This window comes from Cyprinus carpio, chromosome B24, assembly GCF_018340385.1.
Source record: "Cyprinus carpio isolate SPL01 chromosome B24, ASM1834038v1, whole genome shotgun sequence".
Classification (NCBI taxonomy): domain Eukaryota; kingdom Metazoa; phylum Chordata; class Actinopteri; order Cypriniformes; family Cyprinidae; genus Cyprinus; species Cyprinus carpio.
In genome coordinates, this window is record NC_056620.1 from 20,293,550 (window position 1) to 20,312,688 (window position 19,139).

At 38.7% G+C, this 19,139-nt stretch overlaps 1 protein-coding gene across 1 annotated transcript in view; it reads left to right on the plus strand.

The window, feature by feature from the left end:
- The window catches only part of LOC109083592 (obscurin-like), a 50,417-nt gene that overhangs the window by 16,079 nt on the left and 15,199 nt on the right, over positions 1-19,139 (plus strand). The window contains 28 exon segments of the mRNA XM_042752096.1: positions 125-391; positions 585-851; positions 936-1,202; positions 1,343-1,612; positions 1,700-1,969; positions 2,085-2,351; positions 3,372-3,638; positions 3,772-4,038; positions 4,373-4,633; positions 4,921-5,187; positions 5,805-5,879; positions 6,165-6,245; positions 7,531-7,797; positions 8,132-8,398; positions 8,707-8,973; positions 9,226-9,492; positions 9,587-9,853; positions 11,278-11,547; positions 12,149-12,418; positions 12,814-13,092; positions 13,478-13,735; positions 13,961-14,227; positions 14,448-14,720; positions 16,212-16,478; positions 16,985-17,260; positions 17,521-17,793; positions 17,885-18,175; positions 18,605-18,874. Of these exon segments, the coding sequence (XP_042608030.1) occupies positions 125-391; positions 585-851; positions 936-1,202; positions 1,343-1,612; positions 1,700-1,969; positions 2,085-2,351; positions 3,372-3,638; positions 3,772-4,038; positions 4,373-4,633; positions 4,921-5,187; positions 5,805-5,879; positions 6,165-6,245; positions 7,531-7,797; positions 8,132-8,398; positions 8,707-8,973; positions 9,226-9,492; positions 9,587-9,853; positions 11,278-11,547; positions 12,149-12,418; positions 12,814-13,092; positions 13,478-13,735; positions 13,961-14,227; positions 14,448-14,720; positions 16,212-16,478; positions 16,985-17,260; positions 17,521-17,793; positions 17,885-18,175; positions 18,605-18,874 (7,155 nt within the window).

The window sequence follows — 19,139 nt, forward strand, 5'->3', positions numbered from 1 at the left end:
AATTTCAACAGAAATTGAGTGCTTTTGCACTATTTATGTTTATTACAGATGAAATGCAATGTTTGTTTCAATTTTGTGCACTTTTGTGTTTGTTTTCAAAATCACTATTCATATCACTCCACAGAGCGTCCCATTGAAGTCCTGGAGCCTCTTAAAGATGTGTCAGCCAAGGAGAAGACTTCCACCACACTATGCTGCAAGTTCTCTGCCACACCAAAAGAAGTACGGTGGTTTAAGGGTCAAACCGCTTTGGAGGCTTCTAGCAAATACAGCATGAAGCAACAGGACGCCAATGTGCAGCTGATCATACAAGCTTTGAATGCAGAGGACTCTGGAGAGTATCGCTGTCAGGTCGGGGTCTGTGAGAGCAAAGCTGTTCTCAAAGTAGAAGGTAATGTCACAAAGAAGGCATTCGAAGCATGTTGTTTCAAATTGCATTCCCTTTATACATCCAACCCATTAGGGTTAGGGTTGCTTGTTAGAGCTTTGCTTTGACTACGCCAAGCACTCATTATAGGTGCTGTTGGTAAAACAAATGCCACTTTGATCATGCTTTTTGATGTTTATTTTTCTGACATACATAGTGCGTAAAATCCAGATCACCAAACATCTGACAGACGTGGAGGTGGATGAAGATGGTGATGCTGTGTTCACCTGTGAGGTTAACTATGCTGATGAAGAGGTCCAGTGGACACTAAATGACAAGCTGCTCTTCAACAATGAGGTCAATGCCATCACCCATGTGTATAAGACCCATACGCTTACCCTCAAGAACCTAGCACCTGAGGATGGTGGGAAGGTCTCATTCAGCATCAGGGATGTGAAAGAAACAGTCTGCCTAAAGGTCAAAGGTGGGGTTGTATCACGATGTCCAAATAAAGACTTTTTTTGACCAGGTTTTGGCTTAATGCACTTTTTTATTTATTAACATCCAGAGAAGAAAGCCATCTTCCTGAAGTTGCTGGATGATGTAGTTACAGAGGAGAAGGGTACAGTTACCCTTAAGTGTGAAGCCTCAAAGCCCAGAGTGGCCCCTGTGTGGCGCAAAGATGGAACAGTCCTGTCAGCAGGGGAAAAGTATGAGCTCCTCCATGATGGTAAGACCTTGGGACTTACTATCCATGATGTCACACAAGCTGACGCCGGGGAGTACAGCTGTGATCTTGGCACAGACCTCTCCAAGTCCAAGGTCACTGTTAGAGGTATAGCAACAAACTTATGTAGTACTGTTGTGCTACAATGACTCTGTAGCGTCATTTTGATGTAGTTTTATCCTGTATGTTTTTATGAAAACACCAAAGTTGTTGGTGTTTTTTAATAATGTCTTTGCTGTTGACCCCAGATATCCACATTGGGATCACCAAGCGTCTTAAATCGGTGGAGGCCAAAGCAGGTGAAAACTGCACATTCGAGTGTATCTTGTCCCGAGAAAGTTCAGAGAGGTGCACCTGGAGCCTAAAAGGCCAACCTGTCACTGACGGAGGCCGTTTCCAGATAAGCAGCAAAGGGCGCAAGTATACCTTAACAATCAAAGCTGTCTCAGCTTCTGATTCTGGTGAGGTGGTCTTCACTCTCAAGGATTTGAGCTCAAAGGCAACACTTAATGTTGAGGGTAAGCAGGGCATGCAATGAATTGGATTATAGGTTTTACACAAATACAGTTTTGCTTAATCAAGGTCTATCGTATTTTGGGAGCCAGGTGAAGCTCCTACCATATCTAAAGAGCTTCAAGGTGTCAGTGCCAAAATTGGTGAAGATGCCACATTCTCCTGTGAGCTTTCTCAATCTGGACTGGAAGTGAAGTGGTCAAAGGATGGCAAGTCTATTAGAAAAAGCCAGAAATATGAAATCAGTCAGGAGCAGATGCTTGTAAAGCTGACAATCCGCAACGTCACTGAAAAAGATTCTGGAGAATACAGCTGTGAGATCACCGGGGGTCCAACCTCCAAGGCTAAGCTGGAGATCAAAGGCAAGGATTTAAAAATTTATGGTTTTAGATTCTGTCATCCTTTCCTGAAATATACAAAGAAGGAAATCCTCTAAACAGGAAATATATTTACTTTAGTATTTCATTCCCTCTGTAGAACTGGCCAACAAATTCATTCGTGAGCTAAAGGATGCCACTGCAGAAGAGAAGAGTGCTGTCTCCTTTGAATGTGAGACAGCCCAACCTGCCTCTAAAGTCACCTGGCTGAAAGGAACAAAGGAGATCAGGGCTGGAGGAAGGTATGAGCTCATGCAAAAGGGAACTGTCCTCATCCTCAAAGTGAAGGATCTGGAGAAGAGTGACAGCGAGGTATACACCTGTGACGTTGGCTCCACAAAGAATACAGCCAAATTAACGGTGAAAGGTAAGAACCTGGCTTTCTCTGAAAAACAAACCACTTTAGACAGAAATCTCTCTTTCTGGGTGTTTATAGCAATGTATTACCCTTAGCTAGAAAATAAATACTTGAAGCAGGATAATCTTAGATTATATTCTTAGATAGTGTTTTTTTATGCTTAAAGCAGTGTTTTTATTGTCTAAGTACAATTTCTAATTTGATTCAACATATGTGTTGCATTTCTGCATTTGACATTTTACTTTTGGGTTCCTTTGTGGCAATGTTACTGCCAGGCATTTCGGTGATAGTCTCATTTCTGTGTCAGCAGATGATCACCTCAGTTCAGAGAACTGGTATTTTTATATTGTACTTTTACAATAATGTTGGTACTTTACATGTCATTTACATTTCTAGCAAGTCAGTTTGGTGAAAACATGGTTAAATAGTCTTTTATTTCCATACATGCTGGAATTGTTTACATGTTCTTAGTTTAACAACTGACATGATAGAACATTAAATTACTTTATTTGGGTCCACACTTTGTACCATTAACATCCTTGTCTTACAGTAGTTATCTGAAATATAATTAAGGTTTTATTGGGCAGATCAGTTAGTTTTTATAAAGAAGCAGTTGTGTGATTTAAGTAAATGTCTTTCAACAGTCTGTCAAGTTGTTAAATGTTAGAAATGGCACTTGCACTTTCGTGTTTGTCTTGGTTTGTGAGATTCAGTCTTGTCTGGACTTTGTATATGTAATATATTTATTGTTATATGTAGTCCTGGTGCAATGGATGTGTTGGAAATGTTTCTGTGTTTTTTTTAATGTTTCCATGATTATAGAAAATTTTGATGACCAATAATGATGGAAAGATATTATACATTACAAGCTTAATCACATTATGACGCAAAATAACATAGACGTTGGCTTATCCTAGCTTCCATGTCATACCTTCATCATCTCATCCCAGAGATCTCTTCCATCCTGTCTTTTGGATGCTAAAACTATGAAGAAGAATTTTAATTATGTGATGCTTGTTCGTTCTCCAGTGGTACCTGCTAGGTTTAAGGGTCAGATGAACAACCAGCAGGTTACTGAAGGTGGAAAAGTCTTACTTTCCTGTGAGCTCACAAAGCCTGGCTGCCAAGTGCAATGGAAGAAGGGAACAGAAAGTCTGAAACATGGGGGGAGATATCAGATAATGCAGAGGGACACCATGTGTGAGCTACAGATTTCAGACTTAGTGCCTGGGGACAGTGGAGAATATTCCTGTGATTGTGGAAACGAAAAAACAACAGCAAATGTTGTTGTCAGTGGTATGGATAAAAGCCTATTAATTTACATGCATCAATACACTAAATTTCAGTGCATGTGTAGTCAAGAAACTGTACAAATTTTTACTCATTTTTATACACTTTTAATTTATGTCATTACATAATTGCTCTTCAGCATTACCGGCGGTCTTCAAACGTGAGCTACAAAGCCAAGAGTGTGATGAAGGAGACAGCGTTACTCTTCACTGTGAACTCTCAAAGCATGCAGTTCCTGTTGTTTGGAAGAAAGGAACGGAGGTGCTGCAATCTGGGGAAAAGTACCTCATCACGCAAGATGGGGCTACTGTTGAGTTGAAGATTGCTGACCTCAGACCTGAAGATGCTGGACAATACACATGTGTGTGTGGGGACAAAAAGACTACAGCAAACATTAAAATCAAGGGTATGAAATTCATTCAGTCTGTTAAATGTCTTCTTTTTTCATGTTCACTCTTTAGTACAAAGACTTTTTATATTTGTATCTTTACTGGTTAGTCGCTTGAAGGGAACTTAACATAGATATTATAGCATTATTTACCTTAATTAGATTAACTTCACTAATATAAATATCTGCTGATCTTGTCTTGTAAGATGTTCACTGTTTCTGTCAGTGTTCTGTCATATATTTTCTCGTTTTCTTTGGTAGGTTTTTGAATGTTTTGTCATGTTGTGCATTTACATTTTGTACAAAGTGCATTATATACTAACAACCTGTTGAAACATGAATTGCTTCTTAGCATTGATCTTCAAAAGAGAACTACAAAACCAGGAGTGTCAAGAAGCGGACAGTGTTACTCTTCAGTGTGAGCTTTCCAAACCAGGAGTGCCTGTAGTTTGGAGGAAAGGAACACAAGTGATCCACTCTGGAGAGAAATACCACATAAAGCAAGTTGGTTCTGTTGTTGAACTGAAGATCCCTGATGTCACACCTGAAGATGCTGGAGTCTATAGTTGTGATTGTGGGTTTAGCAAGACCTCATCTACCATTACCGTCAATGGTAGGAATGACATCTTTTGTTGAATTGTGATTAACTGTATGGTACCACATATCGTATAACAGTCCTCTACTGTGACCTGCAGTTATTGTTGATCAGGGTTTTTTCTTATTGCACTAATGGCTTTGGTTTTGAAAAAAAAAAGAAAAAAATTGGCTTGATTGATGTCTGACTTCAGAGCTAGAAAACTAGACAAGAGGACTGGCAAGACTTCTGTTCAGTCCAGTTCTAGGATGTTGTCCTGAGTCATTTGTGTAACATAGTTCCAACATCTTTTCACGGTTCCTCAGCACTACCAGTGGTCTTCACACATGAGCTGCAAAACCTGGAGTGTGATGAAGGAGGCAGTGCTACTCTGTCCTGCGAGCTTTCCAAACCTGGTGTCCCTGTGCAGTGGAAAAAAGGAAGCCATGTTATTCAGTCTGGAGGAAAGTACATCATCATGCAAACTGCCTCAAAGGTGGAGCTGAAGATCACAGATCTAAAACCTGAAGATGAAGGAGACTACACGTGTGTATGTGGAGACAAGGCAACAACAGCCCATATGAAGATCAAGGGTATGAATCATTCTTATACTTTCTGGGATTTTTTAACCATTAATTAACCCCCCCCACCCCCCTGTAACCCAGTATTGGTTAATACTGTTATGTAATGTTTTTAGTCGTTTATTTGTTGCATTTGTTGTTTCCAAAGATATCCTACAGTAATGAACAATATGTAATTTTTCGTTTCAAATGTGTTGCACAAAATTACAATGCTTTTGTTTTGCAAAGCTAAATATAATTGATGAAGTTTTTTTTGGTGGGGAGAATAATTATTTTTTTTATTATTTATTATTTTTTTTTGATTTTTTGTTTTATGCTGTTGTTGTTCTTGCTGTGCTGTAATGCCATAGTTTGACAGACATCTGTTTTGGTATTGCCTTAAACGTCTTCATCGCTGTCTGTTTGTTTCTTCTAGCTTGTAACCTCTTCAGTTTAGTGTGGTTCATATGTGGAACAGAGATATGGGTTTCAGGTTTCACTAGTCTGACTTGAGTCTTAATTCATAGTAGAGTTACTCAACACACATTACACTACTTGATACAGAACTTGCATGTGTTCCAAGCTTTGGACACATCTTCTTTGAGATTGCATTTTCTGTGATTCCATCTACAAAATGTTTTTTGTCACAGTTCTGAAGGCACAGACACCCTTATACCAACCAGGACTTCAAAAGCAGACTACTGAGCAGGGGGCATCAGTTGATGGTACAGAGCAAATGTGCAGAATGACTGTCCGTGCTTTGTTTTCTTGGTCAGCAGCTTGAATTCTTCTTGTTGGCCATGCTATCTGTCAGTCAGAAATCAGTCAGGCTTTGGGGGCTTTCATTTAGTCAACATGCATGAATGCTTATGTAAAATAAGGATGTCTGCTTGTTTTGTATTTGCCACTATTGTCCAACATGGCCGAAACAGGCATTGCTATTTGTGTTCTAAGATCCTTACAGTTTTGGCCAAGGGTTGCAGTTTACATGAATGTGTCTTTTGTCACAGCTCTAAAGTTTCTCCGTCCATCTGCTGCCCTTGAATCAGACTTCCAGAAGCAGAAGAAAGCAAAACAGTCAGAGCTCAGTGGTATGAAACTGATGTCTATTTCCTGTCTGTTGTGCAGCACGTTTATGTGAGAATGGAAAAGTGAATCCCAGTCAAAATGTTCAGTAATGCATTCTTTTGAATGGAACAGAATTTGGTCACACATTCCTTTTTATATTATGATAGTGTTTTTGAGCACTTTGTTGTGGTGTATCTATATTTTGTTGACAAGCATTTAAACTTCTTGCCAGTGCATCAAAAATCATTTGGATATTCTATCTAAGCATTCTTTTTTTTTTCTTGACATTTTCAGAACTGTCTGTTGCTCCTACTTTTATTACCAGACAAACTTAAGCAAAATAGCAGTTCATCTTTTATGTTTTAAAAAGTGTCTTTGCATAAGTAAAAGTGAAGCACATGTTGCTAATCTAATTTTATTTAATTTTTGAAAATCAGTGGCTATTGATGCATTTTTCTCCTTCGACTTTACCTGCTCCCACATTGTACTTGCAATGTACAAAGGTGAAGAGGGCAAGAGTGGATGATGGTTGCAGGGAAGAGTTTAGCTTGCCTCAGATGATATTCATCTTTGTTTGTGTACTTGGTTTTGTGAAAGTAGCTGGTTTAGGAACATTAGTTGTGTCCTCTTGCTTTGATTTTTCAGAAAAGTCTAGACTGTTGGCATTTTAATTAAAATGGTTCTAGAGGTGATTTTTTAACCTGTTTTTAGTTGCATTCTGCAATTTTTCAGTCAGGAGCCATTCACTCTGCTCCCACACATTTGTCTGTGTTATTCTGTCGACTTTTCTTTACCATTGCAGGCTGGTCTTTCATCAATTTCTCATTTAGTTTGAATTGTATCTCTAAATGTAACACTTTTCATGCCATTTTTAGCTGTATGAAAGCATCCAAAAATTTATTCAAAGTCTTAATTCTAGCATACTGTTCATGGATGGAAACTGATTCAGGCATTGTTTTTGTATCTTGAATATTTTCAACACATCATGTCACCAGTTGTGATGTTGATAATTTTTTATTTTTATTTTTGGAACATACGAACTGGAATGCTTTATAAACAGCTATGTGAACCTGAGAAGTGTTTCTCTTTAGATGGTCTCATTGGTGTTGATGACAAACATTCCTAAATTCTTGTAACAACATTCATTAGTAGTTTTATAGTGTATTTATAGTGAACTTTCCTGACTAAGGCTTAATATTTAGAAAGTAATATCATAAAGCTAAGATGTTTTGCCAGTACATATTTTGTGTTATTACAGAATAGTGTACAAATTGACCTTCTATACTCAACAAGTGCCTGCCTCAACAGCTCATCCAATTCAGTTTACGGAAGTACTGCTAAACCAAGCATGTGATGAAGGGGGCACTGTTATTCTGTGCTGTGAACTCTCAAAACCTGGAGTTCCTGTGATTTGGAGGAAAGAAACACGGGTGATCCATTCTGGTGGAAAGTACATCATCAGACAAGTTGGGACTACGGTTGAGTTGAAGATCGTTGATGTTAAACCTGAAGATGCTGGAGACTATGTTTGTGATTGTGGAGACAACATCAGCACCGCTAGTATCAAAGTCAATGGTAGGACTGAGCTTTTATTTGAACCCCTTACAGCAATAAAGAAGTTTCCTGTTTTCTCACCTAAAAAGCTACATTTTATTAATGTCTTCATTTAAGTTAGGGTGTAGTGCGGTGTATGGGCTTGTCTAGTGTAATAAGCTGTTTGTCTAGTTTATAGTTTTTCCATTTGCATCATGGTGGTTGTTTTCACTTAAAATCTCACAAGGTGGTAAAATTATAAATTAAGCCATTTCAGTTTAATGTTTTTGTTTTATATGTTTGAGTTGTTTTTTTTTTTAGGTATAGTTTTAATATGATAAAGTTTCTGGTTCAACATATTCTCCTAATTCCTCAGCATTACCGGTGGTCTTCAAGCGTGAGCTACAGAACCAAGAGCTTCAAGAAGGGGAGAGTGTTACTTTGCGCTGTGAACTCTCAAAACCTGGAGTTCCTGTGGTTTGGAGAAAAGGAACAGAGGTCATCAGTTCTGGACAAAAGTACATCATCAAGCAAGTTAGCTCTACTGTTGAGCTGAAGATCACTGATGTTAAACCTGAAGATGCTGGAGATTATGTTTGTGATTGTGGAGATAACATCTGCACTGCTAACATCAAAGTGAATGGTAGGACTCATCTTTTATTTAAACCGTCTTCATTAATAATGTCTTCATTTAGTGTAGGGTAGTGTATAGTGCTGTGTATTGACTATTCTAATGTACCAAGTTATTTGTCTAGTTTATAGTTTTGCCATTTGCAATGCATCATGGTGGTTGTTTTGGTTAAACATCTTAGAAGGTGGTAAAAATATAAGTTAAGCTTTTGTAGAATAATGTTTTACATCTATTAGTGGAAAGAATATTTTTGATGCAAAGTGTAAACTTAATCTTACAAGATCCTGTTCCTGGTTCAACAACTTTGCCTGATTCCTCAGCATTACCAGTGATCTTTAAACGTGAGCTACAGAATCAAGAAATTCAGGAAGGGGATAGTGTCACTTTGCGCTGTGAAATCTCAAAACCCGAAGTTCCTGTGGTTTGGAGGAAAGGAACACAGGTGATCCATTCTGGAGGAAAGTACCTCATCAAGCAAGTTAGCTCTACTGTTGAGCTGAAGATCACTGATGTCAAACCAGAAGATGCTGGAGATTATGTTTGTGATTCAGGAGACAGCATTACCACAGCCAAGGTCAAAGTTAATGGTAGGAGAAAAACAACTGCTTCTTGAATTTTTCCATTAGTCTAATCGATCTCTGAACTGCATTGCTACATCTATCCTGTGTTTGTGAAGTATAAATGCTTCCACAGCTTATTATGAAGATAAATCTAATGAAAGAAATGTAATTGTATCCTGTTGCTGTACTGTAAAGTTTGTTTGAACTGTTGCCTTCGGGTCTTACTTGTCTGGAAAATCTTTAATCTCTTGCATCTTATGCCACTCTTTGCATTGGTAGCACTTCCAGCCATATTCACACAAGCACTAAAGAACCAGGCAGCTGTTGAGGGAGAGAGCATCACCTTCCAGTGTGAGCTCTCCAAAGCAGACATTCCAGTTGAGTGGCGCAGGGGTGAAATTGGCCTATGCCCCTGTGCTAAATATGAATTAAAGCAAGATGGCCACCGTGCCCAACTGGTCATACATGACCTTGAACATGAGGACTCTGGTGACTATATTTGTGACACTGGAGAACGCCAAAGCATTGCATATCTGAAAGTTAAGGGTAGGATTGAGCTTGAACCGTCTTTCTTTCTTGTATCATTTGAAGCCGTTTCTTCATGATGACGTTGAAATACTTGTTTACTCACCTTTTGCAGCACTACCAGTTCTTTTCAAATCATCTCTGAAAGATTTGGAAAGTGAAGCTGGGGAAAATGCAGTGTTTCGATGTGAACTTGACAAAGCTGGAGCCAAAGTCATCTGGAGGAAAGACAAGAGTGTAATAGAAGCAAGCCACAAATATCAGCTGAAGCAAGATGGGGCTGTTGCTGAGCTTCTCATTTACAAGCTACAAGAAGGAGACGCTGGAGAGTACTCCTGTGAAACAGAACATGATCGGACATCTGCCAAACTCACTGTGAAGGGTATGAATCACCTTGTAAAAGTCCTCATCCCACCTAACTTTACCTGATCATCCTCTTTTGATGATCACACATCTACTCCATGCCATCCTAAATATTATGCCATCATCCTATCTTATGGTATGCTTGTACTTGATCCCAGATCACCTTCAACACCTTCCCTGTGCACGTGGTTTCACACTTTAAATTTCCAATGCACTCCCATTTCATTTTGCTAGATTAATTAAGTTCTAGTGTTGGGCGATATGGTCATTTTTCAAATCGTCATATCGTCAGCCCGTGAGATCAACAATACACAGTATTATCGTGCATGGGTGAAGCAAGAGAGAGACTCTCTGTACTTGTCATAGCATAACTATTTGGTGTTTTAAACCGCGCAGGTGCGCGAGAGTGAGCCTATGGAATCACCAATAATCGAAAAAATACTTTCAAACATACTAATAAACTAACGTTAAATATAAAAATACTATATTTAAAACAGCTAGTTCATAGATAGTCGGACACAACTGTCATACCACGCTTCCTGTGACAAATTTGCCACATCTGTGCATGGAAGTTATCAGTCTAAATGTTCTGCAAAATCAGTCAACGGTGAAAATCAATAGTAGATTTCATTTAAAGACCAACAGTTTAACACTCAATATTGGACATAAACGAGCATATTAAATATAAAGTATTTAAAACAGGTAAGTTCATAAATTTGGAGTAAAGTTCAATTGAACTGATGCATCAGTCATACAGCGCTACACCCCATGATGAGACCGAAGCAACCCCAACAGAAACGGATGACATGCATTCTAACATAACTGTGGCATTAAACTCAGTTAATGAAGGCTTGTTTAAAATATTGTACATATATAGGCCATTCAGATTACTTGTTAAAGTGCAATGAAATACCTTATATCTGCAGATGATGTAGGCTACGTCTGTTTGTGGATGGAGACTTCTTCACTAGCTGCAGGCTCTAATCCTCATTTGTGCTTGTGTGTGTGAAATGCGGTGCTGAAGTGAAAAAGCTGGGCAATTTGATAGCCAAATTATAATAGGCTGCCAAATAAAAAAAAAAAAAAAATTATTATTATAATTTAATACATTAATAGGATAATGAGCCTAATATCGTCTTCACTATCGACAAAGACATCTGCTATCGTCAATATCTCTGACTGTCGTTGATACACGATACTATCATCTATCGGCTCAACCCTATTAAGTACAAGAGTTTTTTGCACTTGACATAACATTATAAACCTTACCCTTATAGTTTAACATCTATTTTTATACCACGGTCGCTATTTCTGTCATGAACTGCTGTGACTTTCCTTGAAAAGCTTAGCTTATAGTGGATGTTAAATTGATACTGTGGAAGTTTATCTATTTTTTGATCTGTTGACTACTTCTGACAAAATGTAACCTGATTTTGCTTTCAGAACCTGAAATCACGATCTTAACTGGCTTGAAGAGCTGCATTGTCAATGAAGGCGAGGACGTTCATTTCGAATGCCTTGTCTCTCATGACAATGCACTCATTGTTCAGTGGACGTTGCAAGACGTTCCACTACAGAACAATGAGATGAATGAAATCCAAATGGAAGGCAAAAGGCACACGCTTACACTAAGAAGTGTCACCCAGAAAGACTCAGGCACGGTGTCCTTCCATGTGGGTGCACACACTTCTTTTGCTTGTCTTACAGTCAGAGGTAAAACTAAAGAATTTCTTGGATTTCTAAATAGTAGTTTGTTTTATTTCACATCTACAGTTTCGAACACATGCACTGTTTACTGCATGTGTTTGGTATTTGTATGTATGATCATCCTATATCCATAAATATTCAAAAAAATTCCACATATGTAATATAACTTGCATTTATTACTCGTTGATGCATGCTTTAATGCATCATATTGCAAAAAAAAAGACATGTGACCAGCTGCTTTATATACACCACAATGAAAGCACAACATTTCATGCATGTATGTTATGTATTGTCTTCACTTGACAAATGTTTATTGTCCATTGCTTGGTAGTATGCTGAGTTTTATTTGTTTGGATATTACATTTAGAAGGTTGACTATTCTGTGTTCCTTTTTTCTCATCAGTGATTAATTTTATCTATAAAAGAATTGCTGCAAAAAGTTTCATGATTTCTAATTCAAGCATTCCAAGGTTAGGCTTATCTTGTCCCTGGATGCGTTTAGAAACTACTAAAAAAAAATTGTTACCATCTCGTAATCTTCTAATATGCCAGTTTGGGGTTTGCACTTATCTTAGAATGTGTTCTTTGTATCGCTGTTTCCCAACAGCAGTCCCTGTACTGTCATTTGTGAAGGAGTTAACAAGCCAGGAAGTCACAGAGGGAGGCAGTGCCTCATTATGTTGTGAAACTTCAATACCTGATGCCAGTGTGACCTGGAAGAAGGGTACTCAGGTCCTATCTAATGGAAAGAAGTATTCCATAAAGAGTGATGGCACAATCCAAACCTTGGAAATCCATAAGCTATCAGTGGATGATGGTGGCGAGTACATATGTGAAGCAGGAGACAAACGAAGCAAAGCTACACTGACTGTCAAAGGTAACAATCTTGATTCTTCTTTAGAGATGGGCTCCATTTTACATTGTTTCCCTGCAGAAGCAAAAGTACATATTAGTATTAGCATTTCAAATAATGAATACATTGAGTAGCTTGTATGTTTTAGATTGTCTCTAAGGCATGATCCAAGTAGTATGTAAAGCAAATATCTGTGAACTAAGATCGCATGATGCTCTCCTCAATTCTGGGATTTAACTTTAATGTCAAAACAAAATCCCAAGCTTTCATTAAAAACTACACTGTTTGGAGGACTAATACATCCTCTCACATTCTAAGTCACCTCTAGTAGATAGTCAGTAGTGGGATATTTACCTCTTTTGACATTTCGGAAGATCCTCAAAAGTCCCTTTCATCACGTTCCTTCCATCCATTCCCAGAATGTGTAAAAATCACAAGAGAATTAAAGGATGTGACAGTGATAACGGGCGAGGATGCTATCTTCCAGTGTGAGGTGTCTCATACAGGGGTTACAAACGTCGAGTGGTGGCTCGGCTCCAACCACCTTCAAAACAATGACTTGAATCAAATCAGCAGCCGAGGGAGGGAACACAGCCTAGTGCTGAAAATGGTCACACCCGATGACTCAGGTGATGTAGCCTTTGTGGTTGGCCCTGAGAAGAGCGTCGCCTACTTGTTGGTGCAGGAGAAACCCAAAGGTAAAAGACACATTATGGCTAACGTAACTCATGTTGGCAAGCAATCATCTGTCTGTCATTAGGTAGTAGCTGCACTAATTTTGCGGCAAATATAACAAAAGGCTTCCAGCTGCTTTTCCATTTGCTTTTGCCATTCTACAGCTACACTCCAAAATTGTTTTTGTTTTTTGAGAAAGAGATGGTTTTTCATACATTTTTTTTGGTTCAGTCATAGTCTTTTGTCTATTTTCTGCACATAACTGTTAAAACAAAAGTTTCTCACTCAGTAAAGCTCTTTTAATGCAACACAGTATATGTTCAATTGCTTCAAGTGTCTAAGTTTCAGAGTCTTCAGGCAGACATTATGATGTGACAGCACTTGGGTTTGGGTTTCTCCTGTCCATAGTCATATTCTTAGAGAAGCCTCTGGACTTAACTGCCAAAGAGGGTCAAACAGTCACAATGTCCTGCATGACTTCCGACCCTGAGGCCTCTGTCACCTGGTACAAAGATGAAATGATGATAAAGGCAGGGGGGCGGTATCTGCTTTACAAGGACAGAGCCGTCCATCAGCTCCGCATCCTTAAAGTGGAGGAAGGAGATGCAGGGTTGTATACATGCAAAACCAAAGATGCAGAAAACTGTGCCACCCTTACTGTTAAAGGTAAACGGGTTTGTAGGCCTGTGACTTTAATGTTTTCATTTTATCAACATGCCTGAAGATAAAGTGAACACAACTGGGTTTCAAGAAGACCCTTTCTGGTTTTCTTTTCTTTATTACTGCCCCTCTTGTAGAAACAAAGAAGATTTTGATACCCTCATAGGAATCAGCGGCTGTTTAAAATCTGACATTTACATTCTTATAACTTCTTTTCTTCTCCATCATCAGGTCAACCTGCATACTTCCGGAAGGAGTTAGACAACCAGAATGCAATAGAGGGAGAAAGTATCACCTTGCGCTGTGAGCTTTCTAAGCCGGTTAAAAGTGTAGAGTGGAGAAAGGGTGGAGTGGTGCTCCAACCCAGTAAGAAATTTGAGATGAAAAAGGAAGGGTGTGTGCTGGAGCTCCATGTCCATGATCTGGAACCAGAGGACAATGGCTACTACACTTGTGATGCTGGAGACCAGTTGACCACAGCATCAGTCACTGTGCAAGGTATTAAATATCATTGTTAAATCATTTGCAATCTGTATTTTAGTTATAAAAATTTCTGTTGTAGAGCAAACAGATTTTTTCAGGCTGGAAGTTATTTAAAATCTGTAGCTTTTTGTCATTACGTCCTCACAAGTTTCACATTATGTTTTTGAAGCTTCCTCAATGTATGAGTGTTTTTAGACACTGGGGATCTAAGGGTTTCTGTGTCTGGTCTCTGCAGAGGCTGAAGTTCTCGTAGTATCGGGTATAAAGAATACAGATGTGTTTGTGGGCGAACAGGCAATTTTCTCCTGCCAGCTCTCTCGCCGTGCCAAAGGCAGAGTTCAGTGGTGGCTAGACGGCACTCGTTTGGAGAACAGTACCTTCAGTGAAATAAGTGTGGGTGAAGACCATGTCCACACTCTCACCCTAAGGAACCTTTCTCCCAATGATTCGGGTACAGTCCTGTTCAAAACAGGTGGCCTGACATCCTCCGCCAAGCTGTTAGTGAAAGGTACCAAATGCAGTGGTGCTTGGCAGTACAGAAATGTAAAAGCTTCAAACTTAAAATAGCACTGGACTAATACTGTGTCAATGAATTTCCTAAATATAAAAGTCAGTTACTCATTTTGTGAAGCATTTAGGTTGCCTTGACCTCTTTTTAACAGTTACAGTTAGACCATAAATCTTGAATTGTGTCTTAATCTATCCTTGAAGTAGTTCAATACTGTTTGTGACTTGTATACTCACATTACTGAATTACTTATCCATATTAATAATACTCTAAATCCAAAGTGTCTTTGCACAGACTACCCTGGAGAGTCCTTTGGTTAAGTGCTCAATAATGCAATCCTGACAGAATTTTATTTAGGATTTTATTTACTTTATACTCTTTTAGGGTTACCCATGCCTAGAATTGAATCTTTTTGTTAGACCGTTTACTGTTAGGCAAAAGTATATGGTAAGATAGGTTGAAAAATTTTTTTTTAAAGACAATTCATGGACGCATGTAGTCCATGTGCCATGTATTTATAACCTAAAATTGGATTTGGCTGCAGTATCACGGCTTGCTAATTACTTACAAAATTGGCATACTAATTATTAAATTAGCACACTGATTTTGAGCTTGTATATGGAGCAGGGCTCAATACAAAGATTTTTACTACTGGCAATCAGGCCAGGGGTTTAGATTTTAGATGTCCAGACTTTTTTTTTTTACTGGCCCTTCCATAAAAAAAGCATGATATTTATATTAATTAATCTCAATTAATCATGTTTAAAAAATGCTGAGAAAAGTCCTAAATGAATAGTTCAGATTATTTAAATTCAAAAGCACAAAAAATGTTCTCATAAAACAAGTGTTTGTAGAAGTCAATATATTGTTATTTTTTTTGCATATTATTTGACATACAGCCTATCACTGCTCTAGCTATCCATTTTACATTGTATTCATTTCAGTTTGTTAATCTGCTTGAGGTAAAATAAATAGGCCTATATAAAACAGAAATCCCTATTGGATGCACCAAAGCGTCAAAGTAAAATTGTCCAAGCAACTTTTTGCCCAAAAATTCAAAGAGAAAACAATAATAGTCTTGCATGCACTCTAAATCAGATAATTGTACATTCATCAGTCTTTATTGTTTGTTTGTCCTGCATGTACTTTTTCTATTAATTGGCCTTAGTTTGACTTGACACTGCAACTAGGCATGTGTTGGTTGTAATTGACCATGTCCTTGGTCAGTTTGGAGTAGAAAAGCAAAAGATGTTACACTTACCATGTACATTTCAATGTGAAACAAAAAGAAACAGCTACAGCACTGACTTAGATGATGAGGTTGTAAAGGCTGTTGTTTTAAACTGAATAAAGTACCAGGGTTATATTTTAGTTTTTAAATTACATTTAATACCACCCAAAACCTGAAAGAGGCTTGAGGTGAAGAACTCTACTTCAAAGTGCACTGGGGTCTTGTGAATATTACTTATCCCCACCACCAACCCTCTATAGATCCCAATGTGGAGGTGGTCAGTGCCATGGAGGACCAACATGTAGCAGAAAACCAGCCTGCAGAGTTCATCTGTCAGTACTCCCGGCCAGTTAAGGCTGTATGGAAGCGAAACGGCATACCTGTGCAAGCAGACGGTCGCAGGGTGATAGTGGAACAGGACTGGACTGTTGCACGGTTGTACATTAGCTGTGCGGAGCCCCAGGATGGGGGGATGTACTCCTGTGAGGCAGAAGGAACCTCTGTTGTGGCACATCTCAGGGTGCAAGGTGAGCACACCTGTAGGCGAAGAGAATCTGTTTGTCATCCATAACTCAAAGCTGGATCATCACAAAGACTCAGTATAAAACTCGCAAAGACTTAAGTTTAAGATTAAGTTGAAATGAAGTCAAAGAAATATTAAGTTGTAAGTTGCACAAGTAAGGGCTTACCACAAAGGGTTTTACTGGAATACTGGGATTTTTCCCCCTTTTTTAACTCCAAAAATTGCTGTTTTTAGCAACATCATCATCATCTGGCTGGCTATGCAGTAACCATCATGTGCTTTTATCACAGCTACCTTTGCTTCTTACGCTACTCAATGCTGAATGCTACTGTATATGCTAGTGAAATGTTGGAAGAAATTTTAATTGAGTGTGATTGTGCAGGATTCAGTAACTGTTTTAAGTTCAGAAGTTGTTTTTAATTCAAGGCCAGTCAAAGTCATTGAATATTACAGGGACTTGTTTTGGCATGTATAAAGCCAGTTTTTTCAGGCATTATCTCTTTCTTGCAGCTAAACCAATTGACATTCTTCAAGAACTGAGTAACGTGGAGACCATTAATGGTGGGGAAGCACTTTTTGAATGCTCCTTGTCTCGTCCTGAAACCAAAGACTGCCGGTGGTTAATCGATGGCAAGCCTGTAAAGGAGTCCACAAACGTGGAGATTGTTTCCTTTGAGAGTGGTAGACGCCATCTTCTGCTTTTAAAGGACTTGCATCCTTGTGAAAACACAAGGATTACATTCCAAGCTGGCACTTCATCCACTACTGCTCTTCTTTCTGTCAAAGGTACATCATTTCTGTAGTATTAGAATTTAATTTAGATAGATATATGGTATTACATCATATTTTATTAAAGAAAAATTACTGCTCTAGTTTTATAGGTCATGATCGTATTTTGAATAACGATGCAGTTAATTTTCTTTCTTATGTATGGTATATCTTTATTAACTATTATGCTCTAGTTTCATGTTCCTGTTTTATAATATATTAAATATGATGCTAAAATGCATAAATGTATTTAAATGTTATGGATTTGTTCTGTACAGCTTGGCAACTGAAGGTGGTCAAGCCTTTGGAAGATAAGACCGCCATTGCAGGACAACAAGCTGAGTTCAATTGTGTTTTGAATGAAGCTGTACCTGAGAGTGAAGTGACTTGGTATGCAAATGGTGTTGAGCTAAAATGTAATGACCAATGGGCCATGAGAGCAAGTGGCTCTTCCTACAGCCTAATTTTGAAGAAAGCCCGGGCTCTACCCACACAGGAAATCACATTTGCAGCCCGGGATGCCTTATCAATGTCCAAACTCATCACAATATGTAAGGGTCTTCATTTGTGCCTCATTCATTCTAATTTCTGCTATTATGCTTATAACATTTTTTTTTTTTCATTTTATCTGGTTATTTATAGCTGTGCCTGATCCCCCTGAAGACCCAGAGCTGGTTAGTAAAGGTCCAACGTTCGTCACCTTGTCTTGGTTCACGCCCCTTAGTGATGGAGGAAGCCCAATCATTGGTTACCGTGTGGAAATGCGTCTAGTGGACAGTGCCCTCTGGCTGCCCTGCCACACAGAACCAGTATGCAACACTGAATTTCTGGTTGAAAACCTCATACCGGGGGCAGGTTACAGGTTCAGAGTGGCAGCCATCAACCATGCTGGTATTGGAGAGCCTGTCCAGCTGCCTCAAACTGTGACACTTGGTAAGTGGATACTTGCTGAAATAACCAATTTGTTGAAAGCAACCTTACATTGTACATTGTGAGCATTGATTTTTCATCTAACCAAACTGCCTCCACGAGTCCATATAGAAGGCTTGCTATTCTGCAGTAGTTCAGGGTTCCTCACTCCTGGTCCTGGAGAGCTACTTTCTTGCAGAGTTTAGTTTCATCTGTGCTCCAACACACCTGGCTATAGCTTTAAAATAAACCCAAAAACCTTAATTACAGCTAGAACTAAACTCAGAAGGAATGTGGCTCTCTAGGACCAGGAGTGAAGAATTTTACCCTAGATGCTACAGTAGTTGTAGAACACAAAAAACTATACTCTAAACAAGTGTATTTTGTATTTGTTCTTGCTGAATTCTTGCTACATTTCTTCAACTGCTCTTTGAATGGATCTTGGATCTTCAGATGCACCAGTGACCATGACCAAAATGTTAAGCAGCTCTAAGATCCAAAAAGGAAAGATGGTTCGTTTGGAGTGTGAACTTTCCACAGAGTGCAAATCAGTCACATGGCTAAAGGACAACAGAGAGATAGAGGCTGGGGTCAAGTACCAAATGGTACCAGAAGGAAAGAGCCAAGTTTTGCTCATAAAGGATTTCCAGTCTACAGATCAGGGTGTCTATTCTTGTGTAGCCTCAGAAGAGGCAAAGACTTCAATCAACCTCAACCTTGAAGGTACTTTACTTTGCTTAACCTCACATCTAACTTGTAATTGTTGTTTTTTGTGAACCTCATATGTGGAAATAATCATTTATGTAAGTCTTGGTCATAGTGTTTGGAACTTGGTCATAGTGTCCTGTCTCTTTCCAACTTCTTCAGGTTACTGTCATATGCATGTCAATAAGACTGCAATATTTGCAATATTTTTTTTACTTCTCTTTATTGTTTCAGTGATAAACTTTATTCGAATTTGTGTATTATTCACAATTTACCTGAGTTT